The 12,799-nt window shown below is 40.2% G+C and overlaps 1 protein-coding gene across 1 annotated transcript in view; it reads right to left on the bottom strand.

Annotated features, from left to right (window-relative positions):
• The window catches only part of LOC307219355 (serine/threonine-protein kinase TNNI3K), a 139,914-nt gene that overhangs the window by 85,997 nt on the left and 41,118 nt on the right, over positions 1 to 12,799 (bottom strand). The window contains exons 12-18 of the mRNA XM_079982482.1: positions 12,043 to 12,192; positions 10,653 to 10,739; positions 7,730 to 7,786; positions 5,740 to 5,832; positions 5,587 to 5,644; positions 5,284 to 5,478; positions 3,030 to 3,134 (exon numbers count right to left, since the gene is read on the bottom strand). Of these exons, the coding sequence (XP_079838608.1) occupies positions 3,030 to 3,134; positions 5,284 to 5,478; positions 5,587 to 5,644; positions 5,740 to 5,832; positions 7,730 to 7,786; positions 10,653 to 10,739; positions 12,043 to 12,192 (745 nt within the window). The remainder of the gene's footprint in view (positions 1 to 3,029; positions 3,135 to 5,283; positions 5,479 to 5,586; positions 5,645 to 5,739; positions 5,833 to 7,729; positions 7,787 to 10,652; positions 10,740 to 12,042; positions 12,193 to 12,799) is intronic.

Here is a 12,799-nt window from a genome sequence, read left to right as displayed (position 1 = left end):
CACGTAGAAGTTTGATTTGCAACATGTTTACTCATAATTTCCTTCTAGACAAGAGAAATGGAGTTGGGAACATCAGGCTAGTGGTGCATTTTGCAGTTTGCCGTTTTTCTGCACAAGAGTTGAAAGCTTCCAGTTTTTACACTTAACAAAATGTACAAATATAGCAATCAAATATAAATGCGGCTATGTTCAGTCTTATGTGGACAGCATCTCCCAGCATTTTACACAAGCAACACACACGTAACGCAATTCCTACTTCCACTGCTTCTCAGGTGCAGGAATCCTAGTCCTGAATTGTTCAGAAATGGTTATTCAAAAGCTTAATGACAGGCTTTCCACCTCATTTGATTAATGAACTGTAATTAGTACAAAAGGCAGTAGTTGGGAACGCAGATTTGGGTCTCCTGACACTGATCCTGCTCCAGCTGTACCAGCCATTAGTCAAGTTTGAAGCTGAAGCTCACGTTTTCAGAAGGCTTACATTAGCATCCCTGTAAGCACCGTGTGCTAATAAATAATAATAAATAATAATAATAATAATAATCTTTATTGTCATTGCCCCCTCTCAGGGACAACGAAAATTACTTGGCTGCTCCATCCACCCAGGTAGGGCACTCCACACAAAATCAGAACAACTATAAAAACACTAATTAAAACAATACAGTATAATACAGCAAGGAAGATTAGATGACTTTCAAAGTCCAGGTTTCCCATTTGAGATCGCTCTGGAGAAGAAGCTGTTATGCATCTACATGTGCAAATCTTGACATTCATACACTTAGATCAGAGAACGCTTGCAAATGTAGGAACCAATGCAGGAACCATGTTTGGGAACTAGAAATTCTGAACCTGCCTAAAAACAATATTCGGCTGAATTGTAAAATCACTGTCCCTTAAAACGTTTGTTTGTTTGCTTGTTTGTTGCCTCACCTTTTCCTCTAAGGAGCCCCAGGTGATGTACATGGTTCTTCTCTCCCTTCCTTCATTTAATTCTCACAATAATCCTGTGAGATTAGGCTGAGAGGCAGTGACTGGCCCAAGGTCACCCTGTGAGATTCATGGTCAAGTGTGGATTTGTACTGCCCAGGTCTCCCAGGTCCTAGTCTGGCACTTTAACCACTATACCACCCTGACTTTAATTTTGTCAGCAAAGGATTACTTATATCATTATCATCAGCATATATTTAGCACTTGTGCAGCACATGCATGTATTCTCGCTATGTATTCTCGTTACATAGCGAGAAGTAATTCTCGCTATGTTCAATGGCTTACATTTCAAGAAAAGCATATTTTCTTATGCGTACTAACTGTGCAAAGCGTGCTACCCTTTTTATTCCATTTGTTCAGCTGATTCTAAAGAAATTACTGCAAGAACAGTATTTCAGAGCAGTGGTATTTCTTAAAGCAAAAAAAAAAGTTTGGATTTGTTTTTAAGGAAGCCTGTAGAAATCATATCCTCAGAATACAAGAAACAAAACCAAAGTTTCCTTGAAAACAATACCTTTTGGTTTTATTTCAGTAAATGTCTATAATGAAATTAAATAACCCAAGCAGGTTGAGGGCTGTTCTAATGATGATCACCTGCACTCCCACTGAGTTAATAAATCAGGATGAATTAATTACTTCCAAAATTATCTCAAGCATGACAGACAGTTGATGTCTTTCAAATTAGGTATTAATTATTACAATGAAACTCATGGAAAAAATAATAAATAAACACCCGTAAGTGGCTTTAAGATCTGTGAAGACTAGGTAACGTACTTACAGCGGACTACCATATGTCCCCATTACAATGGTCAGAGCCAGCTCAGACTCTTCCAATAGCTTAGGATGGTTGACACTTACAGGAATGGTTGACACTTACAGGAAGGACAGCTGATGATTATAGATGATTACAGTGGTACCTCAGGTTAAGTACTTAATTCGTTCCAGAGGTCCGTTCTTAAGCTGAAACTGTTCTTAACCTGAAGCACCACTTTAGCTAATGGGGCCTCCTGCTGCCGTGCCACCGGAGCATGATTTCTGTTCTCATCCTGAAGCAAAGTTCTTAACCCGAGGTACTATTTCTGGGTTAGCAGAGTCTGTAACCTGAAGCGTATGTAACCTGAAGCATATGTAACCCGAGGTACCACTGTATATGATTTATAGAAAGTTGGGACTTTCCTTTGCTCTACAGTGAGGGTAGAGAACTGGGTCTGGCTGGCATGTCAAGTTCTTATCTTCCCCATCACCCCATGTGCCCATTTTGACAGGCTGCCCTCCTGTCAATCACAGATGGCAAATGGAAACCTGCCTGTCAACCACAATGGCATCAGCTGACCCATTTTTGCCTGCATGGTTTGAAACCAAACTTCCAGCCTCTCTGCTTCTCACCTTCTAACAGGTTAGCATTGACACTGCCATTCAAGGCTGAGCTTGTTCTGGCCTGCCTCTATTCCCATGTACATCTTCTCTCTCTCTCTCTTTTTTAGTCACATGCATTGAGAGATTGGGTAATGTACTATTAAATTACTTTCTGCCCCACTGGTAATTTCACTGAAGGAAGGGTGCTTCTCCTGCCTCAGGACTTCCCCATGAGCTTTCTTATTCAGAGGTCCCGGCTGTGAGAATTGACACTCCTAACAGCCAGATGCAGAGTCTCTCATTTTGGAACTATTGCTTCAAGAAGGCATCCTCAGAAGTGAAATGTGCTCATTGCTTGAAGCCAGTGTCATGGTCCTCATTTTCCCTCAAGGTGAAGCTTTGCATTGTGGATGGCAAATTGTGACTGTTATTTTTCTGGACATTTACAGAATGTGCAGTTTCATTTTAGCTTCAAATCTGATTAATCCACTACCCAGTTGTTTGAAAATGGACTAGACAGATGCTCTGAAGAGGCAATATGGGTTCAGTTCTGAAAATACTTCAATCTTCAGTTCAGCGATCTCATTTCAGCCATTCACAATTGTAGAGAAGGTGCCTTCCTGCATTTATTTTGGAACAATATGAAGAGCAATATATCGAGAGGCAAAAGAAAGAAAGAACTGTACCTGTTCAAGTCACGATGTATAATTGGTTGGGTGAGATTGTGAAGGTACTCCATACCTTTGGCAACATCTACTGCGATGATTAATTTTGACTGCAAGTCAAGATTCCTGCGAGGCAAGGGTAAAAAAATAATAATATCGTAGCATTAGTCAAATCAGAGAGAGGTAAGAAGAATTTTCCAAACTTCCTGATTATTTACATAATCCTGATTGTTGAAATCAAGTTCTCTCAAAGTAGTTTAAATTAAGAACTTATCTCAAGATGTAATTTGGAAATTGCTGAATTAAAACTTGATTAGTCATTAATTGGCCTGCTGTTTCCCACTTCCTCTACTTCTGAAGAGAAGGTCTTTCACTTAGAGAAAGAGGGAGTAGATCTGACCTTGGTCTACACAGTATGCACTGGGGTACCTCCCTATGCCCTCATTGATAGGATTATGTCTCTGTTTGTTTATTTAAGGTGTGTACTGTACTGTGGTTCAGAATCAATAAAAATAAATACCAGAGCAGTTTGCACAATATAACACCGAAAAACAATTTTTAAAAAACCACCAAGGAGACAACTACAATTAAGACCCAACATATAAACCAACCTCTCAAAAACCCAGTACAGCTGCAAAAAGAAACTAAGCACACAACCATATGGCTGAGGAAAACCAACCAGCCACTTTGGCTAAAGATCTTGCCGAGACACTAAAACCAGGGAAAACAGACATTGGAGGAACATATGCCTTACTAATCTTTGTGGAAGCATAAATTGGCAGATTTGCTGCTAATAAAACTGAGAGGGGCAATACTGTGAAGCATGTCCATCCCCTATACACCAGAGGCAAGATTTAATGAGCTCTGCCAGCAGAAGCCTTCCACTAGTACAATGGGGCTTTCATCCCATCTCTTCCTCCACACACACCCCAAACTGGCAGGGGGGGGGGAGAGAGGGTGTCAGAAGAACTCCCAGATCAGCACACAGGGGAAGCAGAGAGCAGAAGTGCTTGTGCTCTTCTTAGTGCTATGTTAGTGCTTCTTAGTGCTATGTGGAATTCCCCCCTGAGTTGCCAAATCCTCTTCCTGTATGTTCACCCTTATAATCCAAACCATAAGTATAAAAGAAGAGGAAAAAATCAAAGGTGTCTGCATAATCATTAGACTCGTGCATGCCATGGTCTACATGAAAAGGTTGGTGTTTTTGTTTTTTGTTTTGGTTTTGAGAGGGCAAAATGCATCAGCTTAGGTTCTCTCACTGAACATTCTCTTAAGGTGCCCCTTGAACCTGGCATTTGACAGCTGAGTTGTACAAGCAACTCCTTGTTTACATGGAGGGTTGCATTCTGGGTCACTGTGTGTGTCAGTGGTCATGCAAAAGCTCATTCCGCTCATTCCGCCCATGCCCCCTTCCAGGGCCAAAAGCACCGTACGTGCCAGCATTTGCCATAGCTGTCAACTTTTCCCTTTTCTTGTGAAGAATCCTATTCGGAATAACGGAATTTCCCTTAAAAAGGGGAAAACGTTGACAGCTATGGCAGTTGCACGTCAGTTGGATGCACACAAAATGGTCACTGCCTATATATTGTTAGGGCCCACTGCATTTCTGTGATTGTAAGCCTAAAATTGTTTTTAATATTGTGTTCTAATTCACTCTGGGGCCTTAGGTAGAAAGGCAGATTTATCATCATCTAGTTTATTGTAGCACTACAAATGCTACAACTGAGGAATCCCAAATAATATTAATCCTGTTGCTCTTTCTGGCAAGGATCAAAAAACCCAGATGTTGCTCAACCATTATTCAAATTGTGGGAACAGAGAAACAATCAAACCATGAGAGGAGCTGATTATTTACATGTGCCCCCTTTCTGAAAACTCTTCTTCGTCTTCCACTACAAACTCAAGAGTCCTTTGTGCTAATTAGCTTGCCCATATTTCATGGAAAAACTGCCTAAATCACAAACCATGTCTACAAAAATGCATGTGTTGTGGGACAAAGTGAATAAAAATGCATATATTTGTGAAAACATGCCAAAAAATGGAGGAAGTTATGGAAAATTGCTTGCAAAAATGTGCACTGTTAATCAAAATTGCATAGAACTTTTTTTTTTAATTTGGGGGAAAAAACCACACTAAAATGCTGGTGAATTTTCCTGCAGAATTGAAAAAAAAAAGAAATTGTACATTGCTGTTGAAATCTGGAGAACTGAATAGAAGTTGTGAAAGATGAGGAATTGAAAGAAATGGAAAACTGACCAATGTAAACCAGTTTTACCTTTTTTGTTCATGCAGCAGGGAGAAGAGGGATCCTCCAGATATGTATTGTGTAACTATTGCAAACTGGCTTGGATCATCCAGGCAAGCACCAACAAACTGGATGACACAGGGGTGATTGAGTCGGCACAGGATGGAAACTTCTCGGCAAAACATGTCAACGTCTGATTTGGAGCAGTAGGTGTTGGCTCGATATCTGGTTAGCAGCATCAGAAAATATACATATATATAGATTAAAAGAATGCCATTTAAAAAACATTCTTAACTAAGTAAAGTAACCAAGAAAAACTCCACTAAAGCTTACCGTTTGATTGCCACTATTTTATTTCTGCATCTTCCCTTATATACTTTTCCAAATGATCCTACAAGGAATGGGATTAAATAAGAACACAGCAACATGGGGGGGGGGGCAGAATTCATTCTCTAAAATGGAACCTTATTTTCTACTTCCTTTTACCTGAACCAATAATTTCATGGAACTCGATTTCTGAGAGCTGGAGGTGAAAATGGGATGGCAAACCAGCGCGGAGAAGAAGAACATCTGCTTTTTCTGCCAAAGGAAAACAGTCCATTTGTAAAAATGCAGTGAATATATATTTTAAGTACCGAATTTAACAAAAAATAAAAATAAGCAACACATCGATAACATAGTTTCCCACTATGAATGGCTTGACTGGTATTTCGGTTCCTTTTTGTTTCAATATCCTACAATAAGCCCCCAATAATAAATACAGATTTGCAACATTCTGACTGCCTTAGAGCTTTTTTTTGGCTTTAGAAGCTTATCACTAAAGAACACTGTTCCATATGCATATTCTATCTGGATCATGTAATGGTTGCAGAAAATCCTTTATACAAGGAATTAGTTCCTTCTCCTGTCTCTCTGTCTCTCTAACAGTAGCTAGTGAGGCTGTGTTTTTACTGCCATTCCAATACACTGTTCAATGACTCTGTGAATTGGATTTGATACACAACTGAATTTTCAGACTAACTTGTTGATCCACGTGCTTCGCTGTAACAGGTTTATCAAAACATTTCTCAACAGAACATTTGAATATGCCTTTTGATTACATGAGTAGGATATAAACTTTTTGATGCACCCAAAGCTGATAATGCGGGAAGGAAATTCTAAAGGTAGTATGTCAAAAGAAGCATCAAGAAGCAACTGACTTATGCCTCAAACATATGATTAATTTTTTGTAAAAGATTTTATTTCAAATGCAGGTAGTGAAATCTGATAGTGCTCACATTTATATTCTTATCATCAATTTTAATGTTTAGTAAGAAAAAACAAAATAAGCTATCCTTGTAGTACCTTAAATGCCATTTCTTAGAACATCACAATTCTATTTGTGTAGGACATATGAAATACTGCAATAATTTTAATTGCAGAAATATATTTCTGACTGGTGTAAAAAGAGCCAGTTCCACAATTATGACACTTACCAAATTAAACTAAGGCTGCAATCCTATGTACACTTATCTTTGAAGCAAGCCCATTTAACACAGTAGGACTTACATCTGAGTAGGCTTCCATAAGACTGGACAGCCTTGACAATTATCCAGCAGCTGTTTTAAGTGACAGTTCCCAACTCACACATACTGAAATTTCTAAACAAAAGACCCTAGTAAAGTCAAAGTTTAATATACCCCCCTTTTGGACAAAAGATGCCAAGCAAGGTCTTTTAACATGAATTGCTACTGGCTTTGACCACTGTACATGCCCACTTGCACTGTTCCAAATGCTGATGTGCCTTGTTTATACTTCCCTGTCTATTGTTGAGACTAGGTCAGGACCTAAACCAAAGATGGATCTAGGGAGCACAACTGGGTGTGGAACTTCTGGGGCCCCTGCTGTGGGGACCACAACTACAACATCTAATGGAAGGTGAGAGGCAGGGAGGGGCATCAGATTTTGACATCACACAGGGCACCACTGAGAAGCCAAGGTACGCCACTGCCTAAATCAGTGGTGGCCAAACTTGGCCCTCCAGCTGTTTGGGGACTCCAATTCCCATCATCCCTGACCACTGGTCCTGTTAGCTAGGGATGATGGGAGTTGTAGTCTAAAAACAGCTGGAGGGCCAACTTTGGCCACCACTGGCCTAAATGAAGGAGGGAAAGTGCAGCCAATTCTGAACATTGCCATGTGTGTATTGTTTGGAGTTGCCAGCTTTTACACCTGTGATGTAACAGTTTCCTGGCAGGTATAACTTTTCCAGGTATGGAGATGAACTGATAGAAACAGCATTGCCTGTCATTTTTTCCCCCATGTCAGGCCAGCTATCAAAAGTATGGGAGGCAAACTGAGTGGAGACACAGACACAGGTAAGATAGGCATGCCCAGCAGTTGTGCCACCAGCGGAACTGTTCTCATGGATGCCCAGAATAGACAAATCTAGGAAAACACCTTTGCTATAAAAGATTCAATTTGACATTAAAAATACCTTTCGTCATGCTTTTAATCTTCCCTAGAGGAGACGGAACTGACACATAGGATCCATCTGAAATAAAAAGAAAAATGTAGACTTACAGATTTTCAAAAATAATGTATCACTTAATATACTCTCTCTGTGTGTGAAGCACCTAAGAAGTCTCATTCTAGGTTATTATAAACCTGTCTTTTGAAAAGCAGGGCTGGTGTTGTAGGTGATATAGTTTTGATCTAGCTTTATTAACATGGGCATGGAAATTCCATGTTGTTCCATCAAGGCTAAGGAAATGTCATAGACTCATTCATACCTAAGCTTTAGACTGCATGAATATTTTCTAAGCTGGTTTAAATGTATATGTTGGCTATTTGCAGTATGGTAGTGCTGCAGAGAGCTTGCTGGGGAGACCATGCATTAAAAAGAAAGGGACTCAAAAATAACTTAAACAAGGTTTTAATTACAAAAACAAAAACTCCTTATACGCTAAATACATCAACAACAAACCAGACCCAACCACCAACCCATCCCCCAGGGTAATGGGAGAGCTAGGTGCTGCTCCTTATATACTACAACCAAATGCTGACACACCTTAATCAGTACAACTCAGCAGCACCTGCTATGTTTCACAGCTGTAAAGCTGGGTCTCGTTATTTTGCTCTGGCCCTTGCTCTGGCCCCTTAAAGACATGCACATTGGGTGGAACAATGATGAACCTTTACATTTAAAGAAACCATTCAACAGTATACACTGGAATTTATTATCATTATCATTATCATCATCATTATCATCATCATTATTATTTTATTTATACCCTGCCCATCTGGCTGGGCTTCCCCAGCCACTGTGGGTGGCTTCCAACAAAATATTAAAATACAGTAATGCATCAAATATTAAAAGCTTCTCTAAACAGGGCTGCCTTCAGATGTTTTCTAAAAGTCTGGTAATTGTTCTTCTCTTTGACATCTGGTGGGAGGGTGTTCCACAGGTCGGGTGCCACTACTGAGAAGGCCCTCTGCCTGGTTCCCTGTAACTTTGCTTCTCGCAGTGAGGGAACCTCCAGAAGGCCCCCGGTGCTGGACCTCAGTGTCCGGGCAGAACAATGGGGGTGGAGAAGTTAAAAAAGTAAGGGCTTACTGTATATTTCAGTCTGTACTTTGAAAATATTGGAACTGTGGTCCATGGTGCAATAGCATGGACCTGAGAGACAGAAAGATTTTGTTGCATCCCCTCCTGTTTTGTGGTAGTGCTGGTTATTGTTTCAGCTCTGCTTTTAACAGAAGTTCTCAATAATATTTTAGAACTGTATTGTGGGATTGCATGTACCCTACCCTGGGACACTGTAATGAAGGGCAGAATGTGAATTAAAATAATAAACAAACAAACATGTGGGGATTCAGCCATCAATGGAATGAAAAATCTTGGATATGGATGTACCATTTCCATTCTAGGAGAGAAGGGATGTAGTATTCAAAGAGATTTGGGAGATGCAGGGGAGCAAGATTCATAGCTCTTCCTTTAGATATACACAATATTAAACAAGGGAAAGGAGCATTTTAAGACTTTTTGTGGTGGCTATTTTTAAAATCAGAATAACCAGAGATAAAGCCTGAGGGGGAAATCACATGTGATTGGAAGCACAGGTGGAAGGGAAGTCTATCCACTCTCCTCAAATTACTTGGCTATCTTGGAAATCAGTAAAAATAAAAATAAAAATAAAATGTCCACTGATTTCTCCAGAACTAGGCTGTCATCCAATTCTGTGACTATTATACATTAACTTTGCAAAATCCATCTTCTGCCTTCAGTAAAACAGTGGGGTTTCTTTTTGCTTATACTAGGGTGTTTCCTGAGCACAAGCTGAATAGTTGGTCAGAAAATAATTATTAATCCTTGGAATTATGAACTAAAGGCATTTGACCCAGGGGTGGGAAGAAGTGAAGTTTTTGGATGAATATATGCATTTATTTTTATTTGAGGTATAAATATTGATTTCAATACAGTTAACTTCAAATAAAAGTTTTAGGACGGGAGTCATAATGCACAAGTAATCAAAGTGACATCAAAGGAAAACAAACAACACAAAGAGAATGCTTGAACAACAAATCAAACATGTAGGAAGGGATCTTTCTTTCTCACTTTATTGCATGCAACATGGAATGACAGCTTTTTTTAAGATAAAGAGGAATTCTAAAAAGAAATAAAAATGGAAAGCATATAAAAAAATAAAGACATAGGTCAATGCAATCAAATGTGCTATTCTGCCTACAAGCCATTGCCATTATGAAATTATGAATGGAAGGAAGGGCTCAGCATCAAACTGACTTTCTATGTCCTTGACCCAAACAGAAGCACATGCAGATACCTGCTGGTTTAACCAAATATTTTGCAAATGTACAAAGAGGGGAGTGACTCTGCAATTAATAGTCTAGCTTTTGGGGCATCTTAGGTATAGGGGGTGATGCTTGTTTCTGGAAATCTTCTGTTTCCTTCTAATTTCTGCTCTCTGGGTGTCAGAAATAACCATTATTCCTGGGCATGGCAGGAAGTAGACCATATCTAATTCCTTCAACCTCCAGCCCATAGCCTTCTGTAAAGTTTGCATCCCCTCCTGTTCTCTCTCTCTTGCCCTCTAACCTGGGGGTTTCTTCTAGCCTTCTCCTCTCTCCTCTCTACTGGCCAAACCTGCCTAAGGATCGATTTCACCCATCTCTCTCAGTCTTCTGCCCAACCTGCTTCCCAGTTTGGTCCCTAAGAGGCTGATCAGGTTCTACAGTGGACAACTGCCTCTGCTATCTCTAGTCTGGCTCCAGGCTGTTAGTTCTTTGTACTCTTATGGGGTTCTTCATGCAAACTAGTCTCTTGCCTATCTACTTCATTGAAAAGAAATCTATTTGCATTCTTAGCAGTGCAAAATGAAAAAAGCTTGTGAATACTATACCTCCCCCAGGTTGGGAGTATTCATTACAAGGGGATTCATCCTGAGGTCTTTTGTAGTGTTTCAGCAGTGTGACAATAGCATCATGTCCTGGAAGACACCATTTGAAATAATAAGCAAATAAAAACAAAAACCAATAAACATAACTGGATGAGTGTGTGCACCATGACAGTAATAACTTAGTCATAACAATTTAAACTCTAAAAAACACATACCCACCAACACAATATAATCTGTCCTCAGCTTTTGTCGGTATTCAATTTACTTTAATGTAAACAAATAAAAGAATAAAATATGAATCACAGCAATCTTGAAATGCTATCCTCTTGAAAAAAAACAGACGATGCCAACTAACAATTCAAACCTGAAAACACTGATGTCTAATAAATGAAACATGATAATAGTTAAAATTATAATTACTATTTTATTCCCCCACTTCACCCTAAAGTCTCAGGGTAGGTTAAAGGATGCTGAATCTACATCCACCCATAAAATCCTCTCTTCTAGCAAATGGCATCATATTATTATATGGATTTTATATTTATAGAAAATATAAAATATTTTATATTTATATATATATATATATATCATATTTCTATAGATGTACTATAGAAATTGTTCTCTGAAGTAGGGTTGTTTATGACTCCAGAATGGACCGAGGTTTAAGCAGGTTCATGCACATTTTAATGTAGAAACATACCCTGGCTCAGCAACAGATGAGCACAAAGGAAAGAGCTTCTGAGAATCGACAGTTTTCTAGTTGAGTTTGGAGGACAAAGAGAAGCAGAACATGAATCTGAGCTGTTGCCAGGGCAGATCTGTGAAATGTGTAACGCATGGTACAGCAAAGCAGAAACCACAGAGATATGCAGTTTCTTTGAAGAATTTCTGCAGGAAATCAAGGAGAGCTATCTATCTTTAAAGGAGGTTTATGCCACTTGCTGCCCATCACAGTAGAACCAGAGTTTGCTTCCACATAAAATCAATAGTAGTCCCTGACTTCCTAATGGACTTCATGGATAACTGCATTCTAATGATGTCTGCGATACCTTGTTCGGTGATAAGGGCTTGGGGGGAATTTAACCCTAAATCCTTGTCTATACTTGAAGGCAGAAGATGCCTTTTCTGAACTAGGATATACAATGATGGATTTCTTATTTTATTGGAACGGAGGATGGTTTGAATTTAATTTTCCTGGAATTAAGGCTTTGGTTAGTATTTCTGAAAGCATAAATCCTATACTGTACTTGGAATGCCTCTCAGCTTCAGATGCTGACACATAAAGACAGGCTTTGTCCGTGTGCCTGGACTTACGCTCTCGTGTGCTTTCCAAGCTGCAATGCTATGTTTGTAATATAAAAGTATCCCCCCCACCGCCCCACAACTGCTGTACCTTTCTCATAGGCCCACATCAAGCAGGTCTGCTCATCTTTCTCACCACTAGATCTGCTGGGATCGCAGGCAACCAGATTCATATCAGCTCCATTGTCTAGTAAAAATTGGACGAGACGGATATGGCCATGATAGCAAGCAGAATGCAACCCTAGAAAATTAAAGGCGGGAAAGGGAGATTGGCTGTCATCCAAATTTCCACAACACTGTAAAAGCACTTGTAGAAGACCAACAACTCATCTATGGATTAGGAATATAGGAAGGCTCCCCCAGCCCGCAAGCTCCAGGAGCGGCGGCAAGGCTGCACAAACTTGCCTCCGCTCCTGGACCTGTTCTGGGGGCTGGGGTCGGGGGAAGCTCGGGCTTCCCCTGCCTCAGCCCCAGCCCTGCGGCTAAAAATGAAGCCGCGCGCAGCCTCTCCCGGCTGGAGAGGTTGTGCGTGGCTAAAGAGGAAGCCAAGACAGTCAGCGGGATGGATCCCGCTGGCTATCTTGGCTTCTTTGCTCTTTGGGGCTGGGGGGGGGGGATAATTTTTTTTCTTTATTTCCGCCCCTAAAAACTAGGTGCGCCCTATGGTCCGGTGCGCCCTATGGAGCGAAAAATATGGTAATTTTTGCCGGTCTTTTTGTCTTCAAAAACTCCCTCAAACAGGGCTGCTTACAAAGCATGCTTTCTCTGCTCCTGATATGATAGGCTCTTGGCATCAGGTACCAACAGGTGTTGCATAAGTTCCAGATTCACCCTGGATGGTACAGTTC

This window comes from Podarcis cretensis, assembly GCF_951804945.1.
Source record: "Podarcis cretensis genome assembly, chromosome: 6".
NCBI classification, from domain to species: Eukaryota; Metazoa; Chordata; class Lepidosauria; order Squamata; family Lacertidae; genus Podarcis; species Podarcis cretensis.
Note: the sequence above shows the minus strand (reverse complement) of the source record. Positions and strands in the feature narration are given on the sequence as shown.